A 22,349-nucleotide genomic window follows, 5' to 3' on the forward strand; every position below is an offset into this window, starting at 1 on the left:
AGCGTGCGAACGACAACGCGAATGTGAAAGCGTTGCAGACTCGTCGCCGCGGTCGAGGTCTTCAGGCTGCCAGTCCCAGTGACCGAAATCTGCCTGCGCATTCAGGGTCCACCGTGATCGACCGCGCTTGTCTGCGGGAGTTGCCGGCGCATGCATCATGCATCCCTGCGTCACACTTTCCTTGTGCAAGGCAAGCAGCACGCGAACCAGCAGCCTTGCACCACCACGTCTCATCTCTTGCACCACCTTGCCACGCGGTCGGTCGCATCCATCGCACTCTTTTGGTCGTGAGCGCAACATCGTCCTGTGCAGCGAGTGGGCGCAGTCATGGCCGGCACGAAGCGACGTTCCACTCGTCAAGCAGCCACTCGACGCCGCTCCATCTACCTCGATCCCGATACCGACGACGACTTCGAGGCAGGCAGCGAAGATGACTACACTCCACACGAACAGCCGGTCGAAGTCGCGGAAGAGCCCGCACCAAAGAGGCGCAAGCTCAGCACCCGGCGCAAACCACTCACTCGAAGCAAGGCCGCGAAGACTCGGCAGAGCTCACTGAAGAAGGAATTCAGGGTTGGAAAGTCAAGGAAGCCGAACGTCGAGCCGGTAAAGAAAGTGTTCGATGGTCCAAGCGATGGGAAGATCCCAAAGTGGGTGGAGCTTCCGCATGATATCCTCAAGAGCATCTTTACCTATGCCGCCGGCGATACACAATCATGGACTCGCCCGTCGCACGACAATGCAGCGTGGCTCAAGCTATCTGCCGCACGGGTGTGTCGCGCGTTCGCGGAGCCTGCGCTTGATGCGTACTACAACTCGCCGGGAATCTACAATACACAGCATCCTCACCAGCTGCTCGATCTCTTGCGAACCTCCAACGATCAACGATTTGTGAATTACAATGTCAAGATCCACAGGCTCAACGTCGATCTTCGTAATCTGGCATACTCAGCACCAGGAAGGCCTGTATTTGATCTATTGCAGCTCATCCCCGAGCTGCCACAGCTGCAACACATGGAACTGCTGCACCAGAACTACGAGAAGCCTTACAGACCTCGAAAGCAGCCCAAGTGGACCCTACAACCTCGAGAGCTGGTGAAGGCGATGGAAAATCGTGGAATCCATTTGCGAACCTGGCGTTGGAGTCGTGACACAATTGCAAAACACCCCTTGGCCCACGACATTCCACTGGATCTGTATGAAAAGCTGTCCGATGTCCACGACAGTAGTGTCTTCGCCTATCTGAGGCGTTTGGTCGTCACCGGATTCAATGTTGACGACAGCTTGGAACCTGCAGCTGTGGACGTGGAAGATGAGAGCCGTAGCCCGCCGGGTCTTGCGACGTCTATCGCCAAGCTGCCTGCGCTGACTGACCTAACATTCATATCATGCGACATTATCATGGACAAGTTTCTGCAACGACTTCCGAACAACTTGCGACGTCTTGAGCTCAGCAACTGTTTGGAAATCACAAGTGACATGCTGCGAGACTTCTTCAACACGTCTGGATCCCAGCTGAGGGTCCTCGAGCTGAACAACAATGCTGCCTTGAACCTCAGTTTCACCCAAAGCTTGAAGGAGAAGTGCCCGCGCTTGGAAGTGTTGAGAATGGACTTGCAGCTCTACAGTGAGAAGGAAACGACGAATGATGCTTTTGAGCTCTACGATGAGCTGTTGCCCGAGAATGAGACTGCGACCTGGCCCCCGACTTTGCGGCACTTGGAGATTCTGGAAGCACAGAAGTGGTCACCTGAGTCAGCGCAGAACTTCTTCCGAACACTTGTCGAACGAGCAGATGAACTACCAGATCTACGGACGCTGATCATCCATGCGCACGTAAACATCCCCTGGCGTGATCGTGTCCAATTTCGAGACCAATGGATCGAGCGTCTTCGACGGGTGTACCAGCGTGAGCACGCTGAGCCAAACAAGAATTTCGGCTCGCTGCGGCAGTTCCGGATGTCTCGACCGAGTGCTTCAATTGAGAACGGAATGTACAGCAGCGACCTAGATGAGCTGAGTCGAGACGTACCAGTTGACGGCAGACATTCACGTGTCCGAAAGGCTTCTCACGTGCAGATCTCGCCGCACAAACCCAGCGGCGACACAGATCAGTATTCTGATTCTGATCTCCAGGCTGAGCCAAAGTCCAGGCCACAACGTCGCAGCAAGCGTGTTGCAGAAACTCAGCTGCTTTCACGTTCGAAAACCACCACCCCGTCGCCAGAATCAGCATCGGATACAGAGTCGGATGAGGAAGTTGGAGGGGCAGATTGGCGCAAAGTGCCAGAAAATTTCATACAAGGTCTTTGCGATGTTGTGGACATTCGCATTGATAACCAGCGACCGCGCGAGATGCAGTATACGGAAGCCGATTTCCTTGACGCAGAGGCCAGTGGAGATGATGATTGGAACGAAGACGCAGATGAGGAAGAAGATGGCTATGCTTGGTAGCCAGGGAGGCTGTGAGGATACTGAGCGACGAATCGTGTACAACGCTCGTCAGGTACCAGCTATCATAGCAGTTAGTGTAATGGTAGATTGAGGTGGAGGCGCTACGGTACTGCATTCACGAGAGAGATGATTAAAAAGCATGCCACGCAGGCTTTGCATTGTTGCCCAGATAAGAAATAATTTTAAAAATCCACGTCTGGAAATCTCGCAGCGAGACATTCGCGACTACAGGATGGCAGCGGTACTTGCGAAGGATCCTCTACCGACATAGGGCTGATGACTGATGCTGAACTTGCATGTACTTTTGCCAGAGGAATCGGGCATGCAGGAGGCTCTGTCATCCTGCCAGCTGTAAGTATCTGGTTCCTGCAGACTGGCTGGGCTGTTATGGTGTCGATCACTTTGGGCAGAGTAGATGATAAAATGTGCAGATCTGTGGAAGTTGACAGACGAGCGTAGGGTTGGTTGCGGGTTACCGGGCGGTTTCCCGTCATCGCGCTGGCTTATGGAGGAAGATTGTTGACGGAGTCGCGGTCCGGTCAGCAAAAGACTTTGACAATGGATGTCTTCGTGTTTACTGTCAGGCTTGCGCGAAGAGCTTCCGGCTCAGTGCGGTCAGCCTACGATCCGCCACAGCCAATGGCATCTCACGGAAGCACAATGGAGGCATTGCATGACGGACGTGGAAGACATTTCTCTGTTGGGTCGATGGAGCTCCGGGCCCTGTAGAGCAGGTGACAACTTGTGATCCTACAGCATATCATGTTTGAGGCCTATCTCGGCGGACCTTGATTGCGGGTCAGCAATCGACTGCACCCTGAACGTGCTATCTTCGTCCACATCCAGCTGCGATGATGCAGCAGAGAGTGTCCACAATGCGAACCCTGGGCCGGGTTAGTGGAAGACTTGCGATATCGTGCTGCATCGTGACAGCATGGCGGGTCACCAAGTCGAATCCGATGCCATGGGATGGATCCATTTTAGCATGATAGCCACATGGCGATGGTTCCTGCCGCAGTCAAGCAAAGACAGCCAGCAACGGGCGGCCTGCTGTACCTTTTACCAATACGGTAGATCGCCGCGAGAGCTGCATAGGGCTGCAGCAGCAGGTCAGCGTCGTCATGAATGCAGGATAATAAGGTCGCAGTAGTAGCAGCGGCATCCTTCACCGTCTCGACGCCTCACTGTAGCATAGCAAAATGGTTCACCATAAGTATCGAAAAGGCGGAAGAGAGGAGCATGTCAGAGGGCTGAGCACAAAAGCCATCCGACGAGCTAGGCCCGAAGAGTGCTGGATAACTGCATTAATTATCCGCTTTCGATCCTTAGTTGCTATTGATAGCCTTCTTCTGACTCCCGTGACCGCGCTAGACATCGACTCCACGCTTGCGCTTGCTCAGGACTTCCTTCGCATGCTTCGACGTCCCGCCCGTTCTGGCCACCGATTCGCTTGTCCGAGCCTCGTGGCAGGTCCTACACGGCCCGCTAGTGAGAGGCACTGCACCTTTGGCTGAAAGAAGTGACTGCCAATTCTCTTCCGAAAGCTGTGTTTGTGACTGCGTCCGCTGCTGCAGGCACGGGAATAGATGGCTTGTCCGATGGCTGGCTTTTGGTCCCTGGAAGCCTTCACGATGACATGCGTAGGTGCACACCGAACGTGTGCTTTGGGGTGAGCATGATCCTATATAGATCATGTCCTGATCGCCACTCCTGCTTCCCTTCTCATCATCAGCAGCATCGCAACACAACAGCTTCATTTCCTTTACAGTCTTCAGCGCGAATTTCCTACTGTCAACAATTTCCATTCAGCTTCAGGACTACGACTGCACCTTTTCCTGTCAACGACTTCAAGCAAGCCTCAGTACGCTTGACATTTCCTGTCTCCTACTGTCATCTCTCTCAAGACCGATTTCCTTAAACCCAACACCCTTTCTTATCTCGTATCTCAAATCATCATAATGGGTCGCGGAGGATACAACTAAACGACGCTTCCATCTCGACTTCAAGCTCTTTCCAACCTCAAGGGAAACGCTACAAGACACCGCAACTTTCTTCACGCAGGGACAACCTCTTATTCTTATCCGGCATAATTACCGGAACATTTTCTATCTACATCAAATAATGTTTCAACGACAAGCAATTGCAACTTCGACGATGGCGAAGAATGATGATGGCAGAGGGTAAGCATAGATTGCATACATTGATGAGACTTGGTCTGACTTTGAACAGTGGATACAACTAAGTCATTCTGGCAATGGAGTACTTCCAGTCAATCGCGGAGCTAGACTCGGCTGGAATTTTTCGAGGCGACCTTCGACTCTTTCTTAATCATAATGGGACTGGTCTCGATTTCTTGGATTCAACGATATTATGGGCTAGTAATAGTGCATTGAGGACGACCTGGTAGATCCAGGAAGATCGATTTGTTTTGCTGGGCAAATGCGGGTTGTGTTCGAGAGTAATTCAAGGCATCGGAGCGGCATTGCGAGGCGTTTGGGAAAGAACAATAGACATGTTTTGGGCTCATCTACACATAGAGAAAAGCGGGATGCGCAGGCATAGGATGGCGATTTGATTCTCTGCTGGACGGGAAATACATCTTTTGCAGCTTTTACCATAGCGGGACAATTGGCAAGGCACATTTGGAATCAACGAGTTTTGAGATACATTTCCACTACTTCGACATCACCTATATCACTAATGACCCGCCGCAATGAGGGGGACAATTTCGCACTCGGCATACTGGCTTTGGATATGCCAAGAAGATGGTCTGGGTTGGCTAGCTCTTCATGAACAGGTATCCCTGCTGCCGGATCGTCCGCAGTCAACATCTGCTCTCCGCAAACACTGCCACACAACAAGGTCTCAGCATACAGACAGGTCGAGACGCAAGTATCTTCGCATGAACTCCAATGGCCGACGCCTGGCTCCCTCGATCTCCGATGTCGTCTTCACTTGGCGAACGTGTGCTGTCATACCATACGCGTCCGCGGCCCAAGCCCCGTCCACAGAAGCCATGACGGACCTTGCTGCGCTGAGCCATGCCCCATCACTCCGCCACATAAGCATTACGGAGGCAATGTGTACTTTCAAAAACCTGACAGCTGCTTCGTGTTTCACAGGCCTGCTCCAACTGGGCATCCCGTCATCCCGTCTCACGTTGTACGAGTACAACTACAGCACCCTCCACGAAAGCTGTTCAAGCTGAATTGTGATTGCTTTTTGCCCGATCGTGATCACGATGCCGCCTTCAGATAAGATTCCTCTCTCGACAACGGAGATTGTCATCATTGCAGTTTCAGTGGTCATCGGTGCCGTCCTGCTTTTGTCTGCGATCATATTCTGTCTGAACCGACGAAAGCGACAACGCCAGAATGTTCGATACATGCATCCAAAATTACGAGGAGGCGGAGACGACGAGACCGAAGTGGTCGAATTCATGAAATCCGGATCTTTCGACTCCACGTATCCGAGAAGCTGTGAGCTCGACAGTAGCAGCCGACCATGCGAGCTGGGCTACACCACAAGACCACTTTCCGAAGTTCCACGAACACTCCAGCCAGGACAGACCAATACAGCACTACCAGCGTACAGTCCACTGGCGGTTGATTTGCCCAAAGTGGAGCTCGAAGACACAAGCAGGCGAGAGCTACCGCCTTCGAAATCCGACGAAGTACTGAAGCCCAACCCTCTGAACTTCTCGCGACCAGCCCGGGACAATACACGGCTGACATGCGACACCAAAGGCTTCCAAAGCGTCGAAACAACCTCGGATCCTCGTGACGCCGCCACACCCGAAGACGATGATGTGAAACCGGTCGATCCGAACAGAGTCAGCTCGCCGACCATCCCGACCCTACTGCAGAGTCTGCACAAGAACGAGAGTTGGACACAAAGACAGCCTAGCCCAGTCAGTCCCCTGGCAAGTCCAGATTTGACTCCTCAAAAGGGGAGGCAAAGCCGCGTGAGCTTTGCATCGCCAGTCTCTCCCTTTGAGCCATCTGCAACTCTTGATGGCACAAGACTGGCTGCCCCATTGCGTCCTGTGAGTGGATAATGTGGAGCTCGAGATTTCTTGTGTAATGTACCAGCGAAGGCTATGAGATACGACAGAAACGATGCAATGATTATGGTTCATTTTCCCACACAGAATTTCTCGAATACCACTCCTAGCACTTCTTCAACGTCGCCAGATTCGCCTTTCCCTGTGATTTTGGCGAGACAGTCAGCTGCCGCGCGTAGATGTTCTGCTGCGAGGACTATGTCGGCTTCTTCGCCTTCGTTCATAGTTGACTTCGATTCCACTTGTGCTTCTGACATGAACTGGTCTAGGGCGGCGATGCATTGATCGAGTAGCAACCGATGCCGCTCAGACGCTCCCAGGGATTCTTGCCAGATTGACTGATCTGGGCTGTGGCCGTCGATACCGAGCTCGGGCGAGATAGCTGCTGTTAGCTTCTCGAACTCTGTGACAAGTCCTTTGAGAAACGAGCGTAAGGCATTCCTCGCCTCATCTGTATCGAGGCACGACAAGACCTGGATCGACTCGTCGGCTACCAGTGGCAGTCTTTTCCTGATATGTTGTATGGCATCGACATCCACGCTCGTTCCATCATGGACCAAGTCCGCTTTATTGACGACAACCACGACGTTCTTCCCTTCGCTCTTCAAACGCTCGGCCATTTGGCAGACTTCGGGGTCGAGGTTGAGGCAGATACGACCATCCTCAGTCTGTTCAAAGCTGAATACCACAACGACCAGGTCGCTCTCCTCGGCTCTGGCCTTCGCCCTCCGCATACCTTCCTGCTCGATTTGGTTGATCTTCTCGGCAGATTTTCCACTTCCCAGATCTGCCTCAATTGCGCGTCGTAAACCAGCTGTATCGCCAAAACGACAGAGATAGCCTCCCAAATCAAGCCCGATTTCCACAATGTCACGCGTGGTACCAGCTTCGTTACTGACAATTGCCGCTTCGCGACCGACAATGCGGTTTAGCAAGGAACTTTTGCCAGCGTTGGGCGCTCCGAGTAGTGAGATTTTGATCCCGTGACGAAGAAGCTCGCCACGTACGGCATTCTGACTGTGGATCAAGAGTGACTTGCGCAGCACTTCCACTTGCGCAGCGACAGAAGTCATAAGCTCGCTGGGACTCTCATCGAAATGCTGATCTTCACTGAAATCAATCAGAGCTTCGAGCTCGCCACGCGCATACAGCAGTTGTTGCCGCCATGCTTCATACTGTTTCGCAAGGCTTCCAGTGGTGCCGCGAACAGAAAGTCGTCTCTGTTGCTCGGTATCAGCAGCCAGTGTGTCTCCTAATGATTCCACTTGTGTCAGATCGAGCCGCTTATTCATGAAGGCCCTTCTAGTGAACTCTCCGGGCTCTGCGTATCTGATCATGCTCCCACTTGAGGTCCTGCACCTCGAGATAGCGGCAAGGATGGCTTTAACAATAGCCGGGCCACCATGGACATGGAGTTCCAGCACATCCTCACCGGTTGCCGTGGTCGGTCCTTCAAAATAGAGGACGAGGGCGCTTGAGTCTAGCACGGAGTCTTGAGACGGTGGTCCGCTTGGATCATACAGGGTTCGCACTGTTGCCACACGCGACTTAGGTGGTTTCTTGCCTGGACATAACGCGTGGTAGATTTGCAAACTTGCGGGTCCCGAAACGCGTATTACTGCAATAGCAGCTCGTCCAGGGGCGGTTGATAGCGCGTATATCGTGGGTTCGGTGTATGTGTTGCTGGCCGCTGATGCAGATCCTTTGGAGCCGACGTGCTGGGAAGCATGCAATAGGCATTGCCGCGTACGTGTTGGCGTAACGCTGCGTGCATGTTCAAAGATCCATCTTCGTGGACTGACAAGTCCAGAGGGAGTCCGCGAACACGGTCTTGCGATCCTAGCAAAGGATGACAGTATCTTCCTCATCAACAGTGCTTCTGTTCTGGTATGTGTGAGCTCTGTCTGATCAGTTCAAGGAGAATGGGCAGGATCACGCGAAAACGGACCGAGAATTGGAGCAAATTGACGGAAGCCAACCGCATGTGGGGTGCGCCGATTTCAGCCCTACGATCACACAGCCTCGTGGCTTCAGCCATCACGCTGCACTCACGGGTTACAACACCGATGGAGCGTTCTCCGGCGGAATCTACCATGTGGAAGCCACAGCGGGCCTTGCAAAATGCCATGCGCAAACTAGCAACCGGAGCTGCCGAAGATATACAAAACCTGCGTAGCATACTTTTCAATTATGTCCCTCGTGTATAGAGTACTGTAGCGCCCTACCTTGGTCTACTATTATACTGACTGCTGTGACAGCTGGTACCTGACGAGCGTTGTGCACGATTCGTCGCTCAATATCCTCACAGACTGCCTTGCGCGTACGGCTGAACCGCAGTGCCTTGCGAGAGCCTCGTTGAGCCGTCGCACAGAGCTGGACATGTGTGCCGTGTGGTATCCAAGAGTTATTGCAGCCTGTGCCATTCCGTCCCAATCGACTCCGTCTCCTTACACTGTGCAGTGTTGCGCGCCCGACCCCATGTCGCGGTGCGTGTGGTGCTTGCCGATGAAAAGCCGCGCACTATTGTGACCTCATCCCTAGCTCTTCATTTCGTAGCCTTCTCCACCAATACACGACATTATTGTATCGACAGGGCGGCAGTATCGGACGCGGCAGCAGGACGAAAGTCTCGCCAGCAATCGGAGCGCAACCTTCAAGACTCATCGATGGAAGTACCCTGCGATCATCAGCAGAATGCCGCACACAACCGTATGAAATCTGAGATGGAGAGGTCTGCTCAGTAATATGCACAGAATGGTTCTTTTAACACGCTAAATACACGTTACACCAAAGGCATCGCAGGGCATCATTATTGCTCAGACCAGCCGAGTCGTTTATGCCTTGTTGCGCTGACCGTAAGCCTTGGTGGCGTAGTCACCCTGGTGGACAATCAAGTCCTCAGGTCTGTAGTTTTGACGGCCGCTGAAGTACTCCTCCAAGATGTTCTTGACACCTGCGGCGTATCGGGCCTGGGCGTCGATAGATGTACCGGACATGTGAGGAACAGTTGCGTTGCCACCACCCCAGGTGGTGTAAGAGGCGTATCGGAGTGGATGATCCTTAGGAGCTGGCTGTGGGAACCACACGTCACCACCGTAACCGCGGAGCTGACCAGACTTCAGGGCCTCGGCGACGTCCTCCTTGACCACGATGGCACCACGAGCGGTGTTGACGAGCCATGAGCCTAGAACGAATTAGCCAGCGTCGAACTGGAGAGATTACTGTATACGCACCCTTCTTCATCTTGCTGATGAGTTCCTTGTTGAACAGACCGCGTGTCTTCTCGTGGAGTGGGCAGTTGATGGTGACAACATCACACTGTGCCAACATCTCCTCGAGGTTCTCGACTCTTCGGCAGCCAATCTCCTTCTCCTTCTCTGGCGACAATGGCTGGTAGTCGTAGTACAGGAGCTCCTTGCAGTCGAATGGCTTCAGTCTGCGGAGCACACGCTCACCGATACGGCCAACGGCAACGGTACCGACAACCTTGCCCTCGAGGTCGTACTCGTTCTTGGCGACGGCAGCGACGTTCCAGTCTCCAGCAGCGATCTGCTCGTGGGCTGGGACAAAGTTGCGGACGAGGACGAGGATGGTCATGACGACGTGCTCAGCAACAGATACAACGTTGGATCCAGTGACCTCAGCAACGGTGATACCGCCATTGGTCTTGTTGGCAGCGTTGAGATCGACGTGGTCAGAACCGATACCAGCAGTGACGGCAATCTTCAGGTTCTTGGCCTTTGCGAGACGCTCGGCAGTCAGGTAACCTGGGTGGAAACTGGGGATTGTAAGCTGCTGCTACCTTCAAGTGCTTCACTCAGCTGGTGAGCTCTTACGGTGTGGTAATGATGACTTCGGCGTCAACGAGTTCCTGATCGAACTTGCTGTTCTCGCCCTCCTTGTCGGAGGTTGTCACGAGGGTGTGGCCTTGATCCTCAATCCACTTCCTCAGGCCGAGCTCGTTCTCGGTAGTTCCGAGCAGGCGTGGCTCCTGCTTCGCGTGCTCGTGGCCCTGTTGAAATGGGTTAGCCAATTGCTTTAAGCAAGCTGGAGAAGCTTGAGGAAGGTGTATACTCACATCGTACAGGACGAGAAGAACCTTGCCCTGTTGTCGCGAGGTTGCTGTCAGCGTTCTGATGCCTCCGAGGCTCGCCGTCTTTGAGAGCGAGGCCCCGCGGTGTGCGAAGGATGTGGTGGCGCGTTGCGAAAGCAGCGAGCTGGCTGGACGAGCAGCGCGGAGGGCGGAGCGGGCAAATACCATTGTGAAAGAGTAGAGAGTAGTCTTGAAGGGAGTTCAAGTCGACAAAAGTGCAGCCACGCGAGCTTATAAGTAGCTGTGTAGCTTTTTGGGGGCGGGCTGGAGGCGGAGAGGAAGGCTGTTCGATCATCAATGCGTGTTAGTGGCTCCTTCCTACCCCTACATCCGACAAGCTCTGGATCAACGCCAATTGCGGATCTCATGCGGGGGAAGACTTGCCTTGCTTCTGCTTGTTCTTGCGGTCCTGCTTCCCGAATAGTCGGCAGGGTGAGCAGTAACTAGTGGGTGCGAAACACCAGCTGGCCGCGCCTGCTCCGCTCTTATATACCTCGCGCTGCAACAGCAACACAGAGCTTGGGCACAGCTACCGTAGCAGAGCCGAAGCGCAGAGTGCGAGCCGCCGTTGGCCTCACCTAGTCGCGTCCACTGAGCGCTGGACGCGTTGGACGTCACTGGCCGCGACCCCACTCGCGATGCACCTCGCCGATGGCAAGCGCACGCTCGCAAGACAGGCCAAGGCGATGCATTGCAGGCCGTGTAGCCTGTCTGCTGCTCCGATCAATCGCACTGGAAGCGGGGTTGCCCTCCTGCCATCAACCACTGTGCTGTGTCACATCCCCGCTGCAGCGTGCGTGCGCGCAGTGCAGCCATGTGTGCTGACAGTCGAGACCGGGTGCGGGCGGAAGTATTGCGGAAGTGGTGCAACGACAGAGCCGCGAGCGCACATCGCTCATCATCGTGGACATCGCTGCCGGATTAGCTACAGCAACCACGTCGGCTAGCTTGACGGCAGTGGAGCCATGCGCAGACCGCAGCAAAAGAACAGAACGTCGAGAATGTGTGAATGCTTTGTTTTGCGGAGTCCAGAGCCTCATAGCAACATCATCTCCCCGGGGCAACGGGAAGCCAAATGTGAGCTCTTTCTCACAGCGAGGATATTTAGCATTCTCGTCTTGCAGTCCAATGCCAGTCGTGCTCTGCCCATACTCGGAGAATATCGTGCTCACAAAATTGCTTTCTCAAACCACTTCAGAGCTGCTGCATCGTTCGATCGTTTGCTCACGTCAACCTGGGGCATCAAAGCCGTGCCGGTCTCTATTTCCACATTTGGCCGCGCGTCTGTCGACAGGGTCTACTTACGCTTCTCGGGCACTGCTCTCACACACCGTGGATGGGACACTCGAGTCGGCACGAGCGGGTGCTGTCTCACAGTCACGCGAGTAGCTTGCACGCGTAGCAGAGCTGTTGTGAGCAGCCCCTCAGCTGTTGCCCTGGTGCGAAGCAGGAACCCGCGAAAGTTCCGACCAGCGTCCCAGCGCGAATGTCCGCTCAATCTCCGCTCGTCTAAAGTCGCGAGCTTGCAGCTGTAAATGCATGCCTTGTAGGGCTTGCACGTACCTTCGCTCAAAGCTCATTATTCGACATGCGCTTCCACCTGGCGCGGCTGGCTGAACAGTCAACAACGGTGTCGGCGGCGATGTAGCGTCCGACTCTTCAAGGCATTGCGCGATCAGGTCGCGAAGCTCATGCGAAGGGCATTGACATCACTATGGGTACCCACCAGCCATGTCAGGCGTATGTCAGGATCTGAGCGCAGCGACAGCGAATACCTGTTAGTGCAAAGAAAACCCACCAATCCATGGGCGATTCTACCAGTGGTCTGCCTGTGTCAATGGCATATTTCGGACAGTTCTGCATGGCGAAGATCGGCAAGAAAGGTCTCCATTTGATCGCACAGCGCACAGAGACCTGTCGCAAGAAGTTCCAGCGTAGATGTCTCGATAAGAGTCGGAAGCACGACTACAGGGTAGGTCCACCGTCTGCTTATGGAGGGCAAAGGGCGTGACAGTGGACATACGAGCGGAACAACGATAGCATCGCGGTGAGTAAGACGATCGCGGATTCGCTGTGAGTTATTCGGTTGAGCGCTGGCTTGTGCGTGTTTCGTGAGGATGTGTCTGTAGCACGATCCGCCAACAGTTTGTTCGAACATTGGATGTTTGATGGAACGACGTCAGGTGCAGCTCGCGCCACAACCAGGTGGCTCAGTCGGAAATGGCTGGAGCTGAAGGGGCGGTTCTTGGCGGCGCTAGACAATCAAGCATCGGTGACGATTGCAAGCCTACGAAGTACACGACCAACAGGCAGACCACCTGTATCTCGTGCAGTGCAAATCACCATGTCCTCCTATCTGAGTAACTTGCTCACCCACACGACGTCACGGTACAATTCACTGCGGCGGACCCTCCTCTCGAGCGAAGACGACGGTGACACGGAGGATGATACACACATCTGTCGTGTCCTACGTGCACATTACACCGAGAAAGGGCGACCATTCCCACCTTGGTTGCCCCCGGATCCAAAAGAGAAGAATAAGGCGGTGCCTCAGCAGTACGGTCAACAAGGAGGCTATGGCAGTTATCTGACCAGCGCTGGCGGAAAAAGTCCATATGGGACGGCGCAAGCGCAGGGCGGTAATCGAGGCAGTTCCAGCCTGAGTGATCTGTGGGATCCACCATCTGGCGGGCAAAGCAATGTCACTGCTCAGCCACAGAGCCTACGGAACGCTCGTAGGCCTCTGAGTAATCAGCCGGCCTCCGCAAGCAGCACCAATTTGGCCCCTCCGCAGGCAAGGCCTCTGCCCTCACAGCGGGCAGGAAGCTACCAAACCATGGGATCACAACAGACAGGTAGTCGCCCTGGCAGCGCGGTCGACCCGAGTCCACCAACGACCAGTTCTGGAGCGCCTTCCGCGGGCAGTGCCCAGGACAGGCTGAAGGCCAGATTATGGGGTGCAAAGGGCAACACCGGCCCTTCTGCTACTCCAGCGCCCAGCGGACCACAATCGTACGATCGGCCCCAAGCTGGAGGATATGGCGGTGGTGGTGCCAATCCATACGATAGGGGCGGAGGCGACGGACGTCGTTATGGGAGATGAATGCGAACAGATCGTGGTAATGTTGGAGATGTACTACAACAAATGCATTGCTGGCGAAGGAGTAACTTGCACATACCAGCATTCAATATGATACGCGCAGGAATCGCGGCCACCGCTGGATAGTACCGCCGTCAGCGCGAGAAGCCTCCCTGCAGGGCTCTTCTACATTCCCCAACCTGACGATCACGCTGTGGCTCGCTAAGCGCACTCTTCTAAGGATCGTACTGAGAAGGCGAGTTCAGCGATCTGCATACGGCAGGCGACAGAAGCAGCAGCACCGTTGCTGGAATCGGACCTCTGCCCCACCAACGGGCTATCCCGAGGCTTGCCAAGCTCCTCTCAATCCAGTATGCTCGACGACTTGCATAAACTCCAGTCCCATCGCCATGGTTCCGACAGGGCCTGCGAACGTCTAGTTTCTGGCAATCGCGGCAGATTTGTGAACTTGACACCGTGAAGCTACATTTCGGCTCGTCGCATGCCACTCAACACCCTCATCCTAGGAATTGAGTTCGACCATAGGTGTAAGCGCGATGGCGAAGCTCAATTGCGTGCTCTGCGAGAGCACATTATTGGTGTTTACACAGATCCTGGAGACCTGCGTGAGAAAGAAGCCGCATTGCGCGAGCATGATAATAAAGCATGTGAGACACCCTGCATACAGGTAGCAGCATAGCTGTGGGGTGGAGATATAACAGTGCCCACATTTCTGGGACGAGCTCGTAGCTTTTCTGTCAATCAAGTCTTTGCAACAACCATTGAGCAGTAATCATGTCCAAGGCACGAGTCTATACTGACCCTGCGGTCTATAACGAGCACCACCAAAGATTCGAGAGGGCTGGTCTGCCTCGCAGTCAAGAAGAGTGGCTTCAGCGTGCAGCAGGTAAGGGCCAGCTAGAAAGCATTGGAAGGACTGAAAGGCTAATCTTACTCGACAGATGTTGCTGAGATCCTCGGTCAGGATGCCGCGCAACGAGACATTGAGAACAAATCACCAAAGGCAGAAGTAGCGCTGTTGAAGTCTGCCGGCTTACTCAAGGTGCTGGGACCTCAAAAGTACGGTGGAGGTAGTCAGAGCTGGGAGACTGGATACAAGGTGATCCGTGAGGTAGCCAAGACTGATGGATCTTTGGGCATGTTGCTTGGGTTGGTGAACTCCATCGCCTTAAAGTCAACTTGGTATTGGGGCTAACTCAGGATTTGTACTACAGATACCATTTACTCTGGTCCACCACTGCCAACGTTGTCGGAACGGATGAGCAGCAGGACAGTGTGCAGGAAGTCATTATCCGCAACAACTTCTTCGTTGGTGGTGCTGTCAACCCCCGAGACAATGACCTTAAGATCACTTCCGAGGGCGAGGAAATCGTGTTCAATGGAGTTAAGAACTTCAATACCGGAGGTGTTGTTAGCGACCTCACTGTCCTCGAAGGAGTGCTCGATGGCACGGAAGACCACATTTTCACGCTGGTCAAGACGGATCAGCCGGGCATCCAGTTCGCCCACAACTGGGACAACGTTGGTCTCCGATTGACAGAATCTGGCTCCGTGAAGATTGACAACGTTCGAGTTCCATGGAGTGATGCACTTGGTTGGGACGCATCAACCAAGCGACCCATCCCAGAAGTCCTCGGAATCCCGTTCGCCAGCTTGCTCTTGCCAACGATTCAATTGGTATTCAGCAATTTCTACTTGGGCATTGCCGAAGGAGCACTCGGTGCCGCAACTGCATACACCCTGAAGGGTACACGAGCTTGGCCATATGGTGGCGACAATAAAGACAAAGCCACTGATGAGTGGTACATCCTCGAGCGCTACGGCGAATACCGAGCTCATCTCGCAGCTGCAGATGCCCTCGCCGATCGTGCTGGCGCGGAAATCTCGAACATCTATCGCGAAGCTGGACAATTCGGCTCCACCATCCTCGATGCTGAGACACTCAAGGAGAAAGTCAACCCACACTGGCTCGCCAACCCTCATCCAAGCCCAAAAGCCACTGGGCCCAACCCACCTTACACCATCTCAACCCTCTCAAACTTCCAGGCTCCTGAGCCAGGCCATACGAACGGCCACACCAACGGCGCCAATGGCAGCAATGGCTCTGCCGCCCAAGGCCGCGCAGCCATCACTGCACAGCGCCGTGGCGAAGTCGCCGCAACAGTCGCTCACGTCAAAGTCGTGACGACCGACACCGGTCTGGCAGTCACCAGCGGCATCTTCGAAATGCTCGGTGCTCGTGCCACTGGCAAGAAATACGGTTTCGATCGATACTGGCGTGACATCCGGACTCACTCTTTGCACGATCCAGTCGCCTACAAGAAGCGCGAGGTCGGAAGATATCAGGTTCTGGGCGAAATCCCTGAGCCAACGTGGTATACGTGAATAGCACGGTGCCCGCTCGGATGTGTTTGGTGTGACTTGAAGGATATTTTGGAGCAGGAATGCGAGGTCTTGTGGTCGACGAAACGAAGATCGTCGTGGGATATATTGTGACTTATCACGAAAGACTGTATGAACGTTAGACTACTTACTTGAGATTGTATTGCAAAATGTCTGTCATGAGCTACATGTACTCGCCGTCCGTCTCATTGCATCACATGTTGAGCGTAGCTGCCGTCGTGTTGTGAGATGCTTTCCCAATTTGACCTCGCCTCAGCTTTGACGGACATCTCACTTGCAACTACGCAGAGTGTGTGAGGTACGTATGCGTTCACAACGAGATGAGAAATGGTCACAGCTGATCATTAGAGTCCAAAGGGCACGATTTGAGCTGGCAATAATTGCATTGTCGGTTTTGAGTTAGTGCGATCATGTCAGCAGCGCCTTCTGCGTGAGCTTCGGCGGCACGAGCACGAGCTCCGCCGCGTAATCACTCCTGAGCGAGGAACAAGACGTGTTGAACCAACTGCACAATTTTGAGTTCACTTGAACGACTGCAGCTATGGCTTTCACAGACGTTGTCAAGGTTTGTCAACGTGTGCCATCGCTGTGCAGCTCTGCAGCAACTGACCACATTCCCAGATCCTATTCGTACCTGCTCTTATCGCTGGCGCTCTCTACGGCATCATTTCCTTCATCATACTTCCGTTAATACGCAACTACCGCGAACGATACGCCCAGTACCTGCCGCTGGACACGGTGAATCGACACACAGAAGGATTGCGGGATCGCATCAGCGATTTGGTGATGCGTATGGTGGTGCCCCGAAGACAAACAGTGTGGGACGCAACAGGCAGTCGGCGAGGCAGCAGAAGTGGCAGTGGAGACGACCTGGTCTTCAGTGATGGCGAGGGCGAAAGAATGGCGGGTTTTGACGCGGAGCGCATAGATCGCACAATTCGAGGCGGAGACGTATCAGTGTCGCGATGAGGGAAGCAACACCCAAAGAGGAGCCAGGTGGTTTCATACCCGGCGCATGCATGGAGAGTACTATACGCGATATCGACACGCGTCGCGTCAGCACAGGTTGGAAGGCAAGTGCGGTGTTGGAAGCTGGGAAGTCGCGATGCACCTGCAACTGCCTACGAAGACCCACGCCATCTCGACATGTCCTCCAAATCCTCGTGCTACACAAGTGACCCTCACAATCCGCCGGACACGATGTTCGACTCAACAGGCATTGTCGAGGTCTTCTGCCAGCGGATCGACAGCGGCAACCCACATCCACAATATTCTTCCCCGCCACTACTGGCCAGCTACGAGGACGGCGAATGCACAACTCCAAACCGTATCACACAAGAATGCTTTGTCCTTCACGTCTTCCTTATGGAGCGGTTCGATTGGATGGGCGAGAATGCATTGAGAATGGCCTTCTCCCTGGACGACGGCCCTGCCGAAGCTGTTGAGTACATCTCGCGTCCAAACGACAATGACTTTCCTCCGAAGCCTAGAGCTGAAGATGAGATCCGATACCACAACAATTGCTTCGAAGGTCATCGGAGGTTGGCACTTGCCACTGCTGAGCTTCAGCCCGGTACAGATATATGATGCAGTGTTTTGAGCTCATGACTGACTTGCACAAGTCAATTGCCACGGGTGTCCGCTCGCCCCGCAAGAGCATGATGTTGGGCAGATCGTGATCACGCTGCAGCGCGGACGGAAAGTGGTTGAACGACACCCAAAGACAGATCAAGATCGAGCGTACTTCGTTCCTGCCACGGGTGCTGCTGGGTTTCCACTCAACGTGCTCTTCCACTACGAAACCACATGTTCGTATTCACATCAACTTGATATCTCAGAGCATGGACTAACATATCACACTAGACAAAGGAATTGTTCACACGACCAAGACTATCACCTATGTGCAGAGTGCTCTGCCGAAATTGGAGCTTACCCGAAGGCTCGACACAGGTAGCAACAAGCGTGACAGAAGCGAGTCTGACAGGGAAACCGCCAAGACTGCCAATGGCTCTTCTGCGAAGCGGCAGAAGGTTGATCTGGACACGATAGCTTCGTCGGAGGAACGAGGTGTAGAGGAAAGCAGCTACCACGGACCACTATCACCATACTGGTCAGAGTCACAATGATCATGGGAAGTTTCAAATTCGGAACATGTGACAAAGCGATGTTGACGACAATATTTTCGCTCGAATTTTGGAGGCAGCCGTTTACATGCAAATAAAAGAACCCCGATTGCTGCCATCGGAAGCCATGTATCTTCGATGTTCATCACAGAACGCCATCAATGAATAACAGCATCCAAACTTCACCACTCCGCAATGTCATTAAGGTCATCAAGCTCCAACATTCCATAGTCGTCTTCATATTCCAAATCAGGCTTATCCGGCTGACTCCAATCGTTCGAATATGGTTCCTTCCCCACGGCTCTTCCATATATCGACTCCAAAGGTGCATTACCTCCATAACATTCTCCCATTGCACTGACCGACCTCAGAGGGTCCTTGGAATCACAAATCCAATTTCCAACCAACTCATTCGGCGCACCCATCATCCCGAATTCAGTATCCCTCTGATTCCATCTCCCGACTATGATTTCTAGCTGCCCTAGCTTTTCTAATCCTGTTTCTGTACGCAAGTTGTTGATTCTATCGAATAGTTGCGATACGTAAGTTCTGTTCAGCGTCGGCTCGGTTGGGAATTTTATTTCTGAGGGACGGTTCAGGTAACCTTGTCTATCGAACCAAATTCCGGCGCGTTTGTACGTCATTTCTGGGGCGTCGAGGTGGAGGGTAAGGTTCTGGAGATGGGGGAATGATGGGCTTGCTGCAAGGTACAGAGTTGATTCGTCGATGGTCCAGGTGGTGGGATCGCTGATGTTGGGAGTGAGGCGGCGGAGGTCGAAGTTCAGAGAAGTGAGATTTGTGATGTTTTGGGCGAGGAGATGCAGGTCGGAGGAGGTAAGGTAGGGGCGGTCTGTGTAGTAAGTCGGACAGTGATGAGGCATGGACTTTTGTTTCTCGTCAGAGCCGGAGCAATACTGGTGGCGGTACTCTGAGTGTTCTGTGAGGCATAGGGATTGCAGATGCCCGCCAGAGCTCTCGCCGAGGGCCCGAATGAACTCCGTGTAGTTGTCTTTGAAGTCGTAATTGCGTACGCACAGCTTTGTCAGTGGGCCTGTGAGGTTTCGCACAAATGTGGGCAAGACTTCAGCTGCAGGTCCAGAGCCATATCCCAGATTCAACTCCTCGATATTCGAGAGAACAGGTCCCAATCGCTCCAGGACTTTGCGTTCTGCTTCAACAAGATGCAAGACTCGAAGTTTGGACCAGTCCATCTTGCTCATCCAAGCAACCAAGTTTTCTGGACCTCGCAATTCTATTAAGCGGGCATTCTCAGCCCATTCAAGGTGCAGGGCTTCGTCATATGCAGTGGTGTTCATCAAAGCACTGTCTCCAAATCTCCACCGGATCGAATCCAACAGTGCGTCCGGAAGCCACGACCACGGCTTATAGAAGTACTGAGACTTTGGGACGCTCCAAGATTCACTTTTCATCTCTCCTCTGCTTGTAGCCTCGATATCATATCTCCCCTTGATCTTGAGAACTTCCAATGCTGCCATCGGCGCAGGATTCTTGACAAAATCGAATGCGCGAGGATTAGATGCTGGCGTACAAGTCATAACGTTCACGATGTCCAGGTTGAGCTCTCGAAGGTTCTTGCAAGTGGTGAGGACTTCGTGTACCAGTGGTAAGTCGTCAGGCGTCTCTAGGCTCCTGTCATGTAGGGTGGCATCCAACGAGTATAGATTGGCTGCGGACACGATACTCCCGAGGGAGGACATTCGTTTGTTCGAGTTCCGCTTGAATAAATCCTTCCAAGACACGAGCTTGCCACCTTCGTTCACATCGTCCGTCGACACGTAGTAACCGAAAGGCATCTTATAGTGCAAGCGTGCAGAAGGATGGAGCTCCTCCAGGGTCCGCAGAGTAGAACTGGGTATGGGCTCTCGTACGCTCCAGTGAACATCCTCAAGCGGTGTCGTCAGAGCGCGCAGTGTTTCGTCGATCGCAGTCGCGTTCATGTGACCGCTCCGACCCTCGAATCTGAGTACACGAAGTGGCTCGCAAGCTGATGTCGCGTCCAGAATATCTTTTAGAACTTGGCCATTTGGCTGAGACTTCGATGCTTTGTCATATTTCACAACCCGATCAGTTGGTTGTGGTGTACAGGCGGCTGCAAAGGTTGATGGTAGCAGAAGTAGCAAGGCCAAGACTGCGGTGAGCAGCCGATTATAGGACCTTGCCATGTTGATGTGATGCAGTGGAAGTTCCCAAGAGACTTGACCTGGTATATGTATTGTTGTTTTGCGGCACAGTCGAAGGATTCATACTCTCTTGGCGCTGTAGGCGCCTGCCCAACATCTGAACAGCTGTCAAGCAGCGACACCTGAGTCACAATGCGATTGCAAGGTATTGCGACTCATCGTCCGGTGTTGTTCAATCCTGCAGTGCTTTGACGATCGAGCAGTTGACAGTGTGCAGTGACTGGTCACGTGCCTCTTTGTGTTGATTTGGAGAAAGTGAATAGAACGAGGGGTGTGACTTACCCGTAGGAGAAGATGTGCGACACAAAGCCCTCTTTTCCTACAAGTACCTGTTCCCAAATCACCTGGAAGCTTGAAACTGCTTAGCACTGTCAACACCAACCTTACCAAATCACCGAAAGCTCGATCGAATACAAAAAACAAAGCAGACCTACGGCGACTCCAGTACCCACCATGAAGCGTAATCGTGTCGAACAGCTCGATGCAGAATTACAGACCATGCCGAAGCCAGCTGCAAAGAAGATCAAGTCACAGAACAGCACACACGACCCGGAATGGACACCTCGGGCTGCACCACTCGACTTCTTGTCCGAGTCCCCTTGGGAGCTCCCAGCAAAGAGCAACCAGATCTCCAGTTTCGACCAGAACCAGATTGCTCGCGATGCACTAGAGACGAATGTCATACTTCATCCAAGGTTGCCTCAGCTGTTCAGCTCGTTTCTAGAATTCAAACGCAAGCGCGGGTCTAATCTCGAGCAGGGTCTGTATGCCCAAATGAACGCGCACGATCTGGCAGCCCGACTGATCAAGAAGCGCGCGTTGCACTTTACGAATGCCTCAGACTTCACTGTGCTTCGAGATAAGCGAGTCATTCCCAATGCCCACCAAGACTGGCTCCGCGTAGGCAAAGACGACGAGGGCGAGATCCATCTGAAAGATTATCTATCTTACGATGAAATGATGCTTTCGTCTCTGATCGGCTCCAGTGGACCCACTTTCTTCATCAACACGGGCGCTCGGAACAATGCAGCGAAGATAGACGAGTCCAAGCTGCATCAGAAGCGAGGGATCATAGTCGGCCTTGTCGGTAACAGATTCCACGCGACGGGACAGATTGACCATCCGATCTGCGGTTTGGGACACAACAAGAAGAGCGCATATGCTCAAGATCCGAGACTGACGAAGATTTTTCGTGATTTCTTCGATCCCGACAGCACTCCTGAGGGCGTCAAAATGTATGATGCCGGATACTTCCAGCAGACGTTCGACAAGAGCGTGTACAAGGGTCGTATTAGAATCTCCATCGAGACGGCGCTCCTTGAGGCAGACAGTCGCGCTGCAGCAGAAGAAGTCAAGGCGCATCTCTTCTTGGCCGGACTCGGTCTCGGAGTATGGAGAGAATTGCCACAGCAGCTTCAGTGGTATTTCGAGGAGGTTGCCGCATGTCTCAAGCGACTCGACCCGAAGCACGTCAATGTTCTCGAGCTGGGATGGGACCACTGTCCACCAGCTGTCAAGGACAAGCTTATGGCCACGGGTGCGGAACATGGCATCAAGGTGCTGGTCAGCAGCAAGAGAGACCCTTGCGCAAAGCTTTCGTCGAACGACCTGCTCGTCAGGTGGTCCCTGATCCCAACTAGGTCTTGCTCGTGCCGACGTGCATAAAGTCGCACTTTCGGAGGCGATCATGGTCGGTTGTGCGGGAAGGTCGCGTATCGCGGCCACAAGGACTGCAACATGTCGCCAAATGGCCAGGAGTGCGCAGAGGCATCGTCGGACTTCGCGGTGTGTGACCGAGGCGGTGGACGCGTAGCAGTCGAGTGCAGTGAAGAGTTCATGAAGTCATGATTCAGCGTGTAATGCGGTAAGTTAGTCTTTGATGCTTATCCGCATTGTGCGACGGGTGGGCCAA

At 53.6% G+C, this 22,349-nt stretch overlaps 10 protein-coding genes across 10 annotated transcripts; 7 read left to right on the forward strand and 3 right to left on the reverse strand.

Moving 5' to 3' along the window:
• Positions 1–327: 327 nt before the first annotated feature.
• RHO25_004928 (uncharacterized protein) lies at positions 328–2,454 on the forward strand (the record flags this gene model as incomplete). The annotated part of the gene is made up of 1 exon (XM_023595838.2): positions 328–2,454. The coding sequence occupies one exon, from the start codon at positions 328–330 to the stop codon at positions 2,452–2,454; it is 2,127 nt and encodes a 708-aa protein (XP_023457080.1).
• A 3,241-nt stretch (positions 2,455–5,695) lies between these two features.
• On the forward strand, positions 5,696–6,511 carry RHO25_004929 (uncharacterized protein; the record flags this gene model as incomplete). Its single annotated transcript, XM_065602606.1, has 1 exon — positions 5,696–6,511. One exon carries the CDS (start codon positions 5,696–5,698, stop codon positions 6,509–6,511), a length of 816 nt encoding a protein of 271 aa, XP_065458678.1.
• Positions 6,512–6,588: 77 nt separating this feature from the next.
• On the reverse strand, positions 6,589–7,854 carry RHO25_004930 (uncharacterized protein; the record flags this gene model as incomplete). Its single annotated transcript, XM_023595839.2, has 1 exon — positions 6,589–7,854. The coding sequence occupies one exon, from the start codon at positions 7,852–7,854 to the stop codon at positions 6,589–6,591; it is 1,266 nt and encodes a 421-aa protein (XP_023457079.2).
• A 1,497-nt stretch (positions 7,855–9,351) lies between these two features.
• Positions 9,352–10,778, reverse strand: RHO25_004931 (uncharacterized protein; the record flags this gene model as incomplete). The annotated part of the gene is made up of 4 exons (XM_023595840.2): positions 9,352–9,701; positions 9,751–10,295; positions 10,354–10,529; positions 10,596–10,778. 4 exons carry the CDS (start codon positions 10,776–10,778, stop codon positions 9,352–9,354), a joined length of 1,254 nt encoding a protein of 417 aa, XP_023457082.1.
• A 2,176-nt stretch (positions 10,779–12,954) lies between these two features.
• On the forward strand, positions 12,955–13,713 carry RHO25_004932 (uncharacterized protein; the record flags this gene model as incomplete). The annotated part of the gene is made up of 1 exon (XM_023595842.2): positions 12,955–13,713. One exon carries the CDS (start codon positions 12,955–12,957, stop codon positions 13,711–13,713), a length of 759 nt encoding a protein of 252 aa, XP_023457081.2.
• A 771-nt stretch (positions 13,714–14,484) lies between these two features.
• RHO25_004933 (uncharacterized protein) lies at positions 14,485–16,095 on the forward strand (the record flags this gene model as incomplete). The annotated part of the gene is made up of 3 exons (XM_023595843.1): positions 14,485–14,596; positions 14,652–14,859; positions 14,925–16,095. 3 exons carry the CDS (start codon positions 14,485–14,487, stop codon positions 16,093–16,095), a joined length of 1,491 nt encoding a protein of 496 aa, XP_023457085.1.
• A 559-nt stretch (positions 16,096–16,654) lies between these two features.
• Positions 16,655–17,082, forward strand: RHO25_004934 (uncharacterized protein; the record flags this gene model as incomplete). Its single annotated transcript, XM_023595844.1, has 2 exons — positions 16,655–16,678; positions 16,735–17,082. 2 exons carry the CDS (start codon positions 16,655–16,657, stop codon positions 17,080–17,082), a joined length of 372 nt encoding a protein of 123 aa, XP_023457084.1.
• Positions 17,083–17,259: 177 nt separating this feature from the next.
• On the forward strand, positions 17,260–18,239 carry RHO25_004935 (uncharacterized protein; the record flags this gene model as incomplete). The annotated part of the gene is made up of 3 exons (XM_023595845.1): positions 17,260–17,686; positions 17,736–17,921; positions 17,977–18,239. The coding sequence occupies 3 exons, from the start codon at positions 17,260–17,262 to the stop codon at positions 18,237–18,239; spliced, it is 876 nt and encodes a 291-aa protein (XP_023457087.1).
• A 179-nt stretch (positions 18,240–18,418) lies between these two features.
• Positions 18,419–20,419, reverse strand: RHO25_004936 (uncharacterized protein; the record flags this gene model as incomplete). The annotated part of the gene is made up of 1 exon (XM_023595846.2): positions 18,419–20,419. The coding sequence occupies one exon, from the start codon at positions 20,417–20,419 to the stop codon at positions 18,419–18,421; it is 2,001 nt and encodes a 666-aa protein (XP_023457086.1).
• Positions 20,420–20,890: 471 nt separating this feature from the next.
• Positions 20,891–22,102, forward strand: RHO25_004937 (uncharacterized protein; the record flags this gene model as incomplete). The annotated part of the gene is made up of 1 exon (XM_023595847.2): positions 20,891–22,102. The coding sequence occupies one exon, from the start codon at positions 20,891–20,893 to the stop codon at positions 22,100–22,102; it is 1,212 nt and encodes a 403-aa protein (XP_023457078.1).
• Positions 22,103–22,349: the final 247 nt, after the last annotated feature.

This window comes from Cercospora beticola, chromosome 3, assembly GCF_033473495.1.
Source record: "Cercospora beticola chromosome 3, complete sequence".
Classification (NCBI taxonomy): Eukaryota; Fungi; Ascomycota; class Dothideomycetes; order Mycosphaerellales; family Mycosphaerellaceae; genus Cercospora; species Cercospora beticola.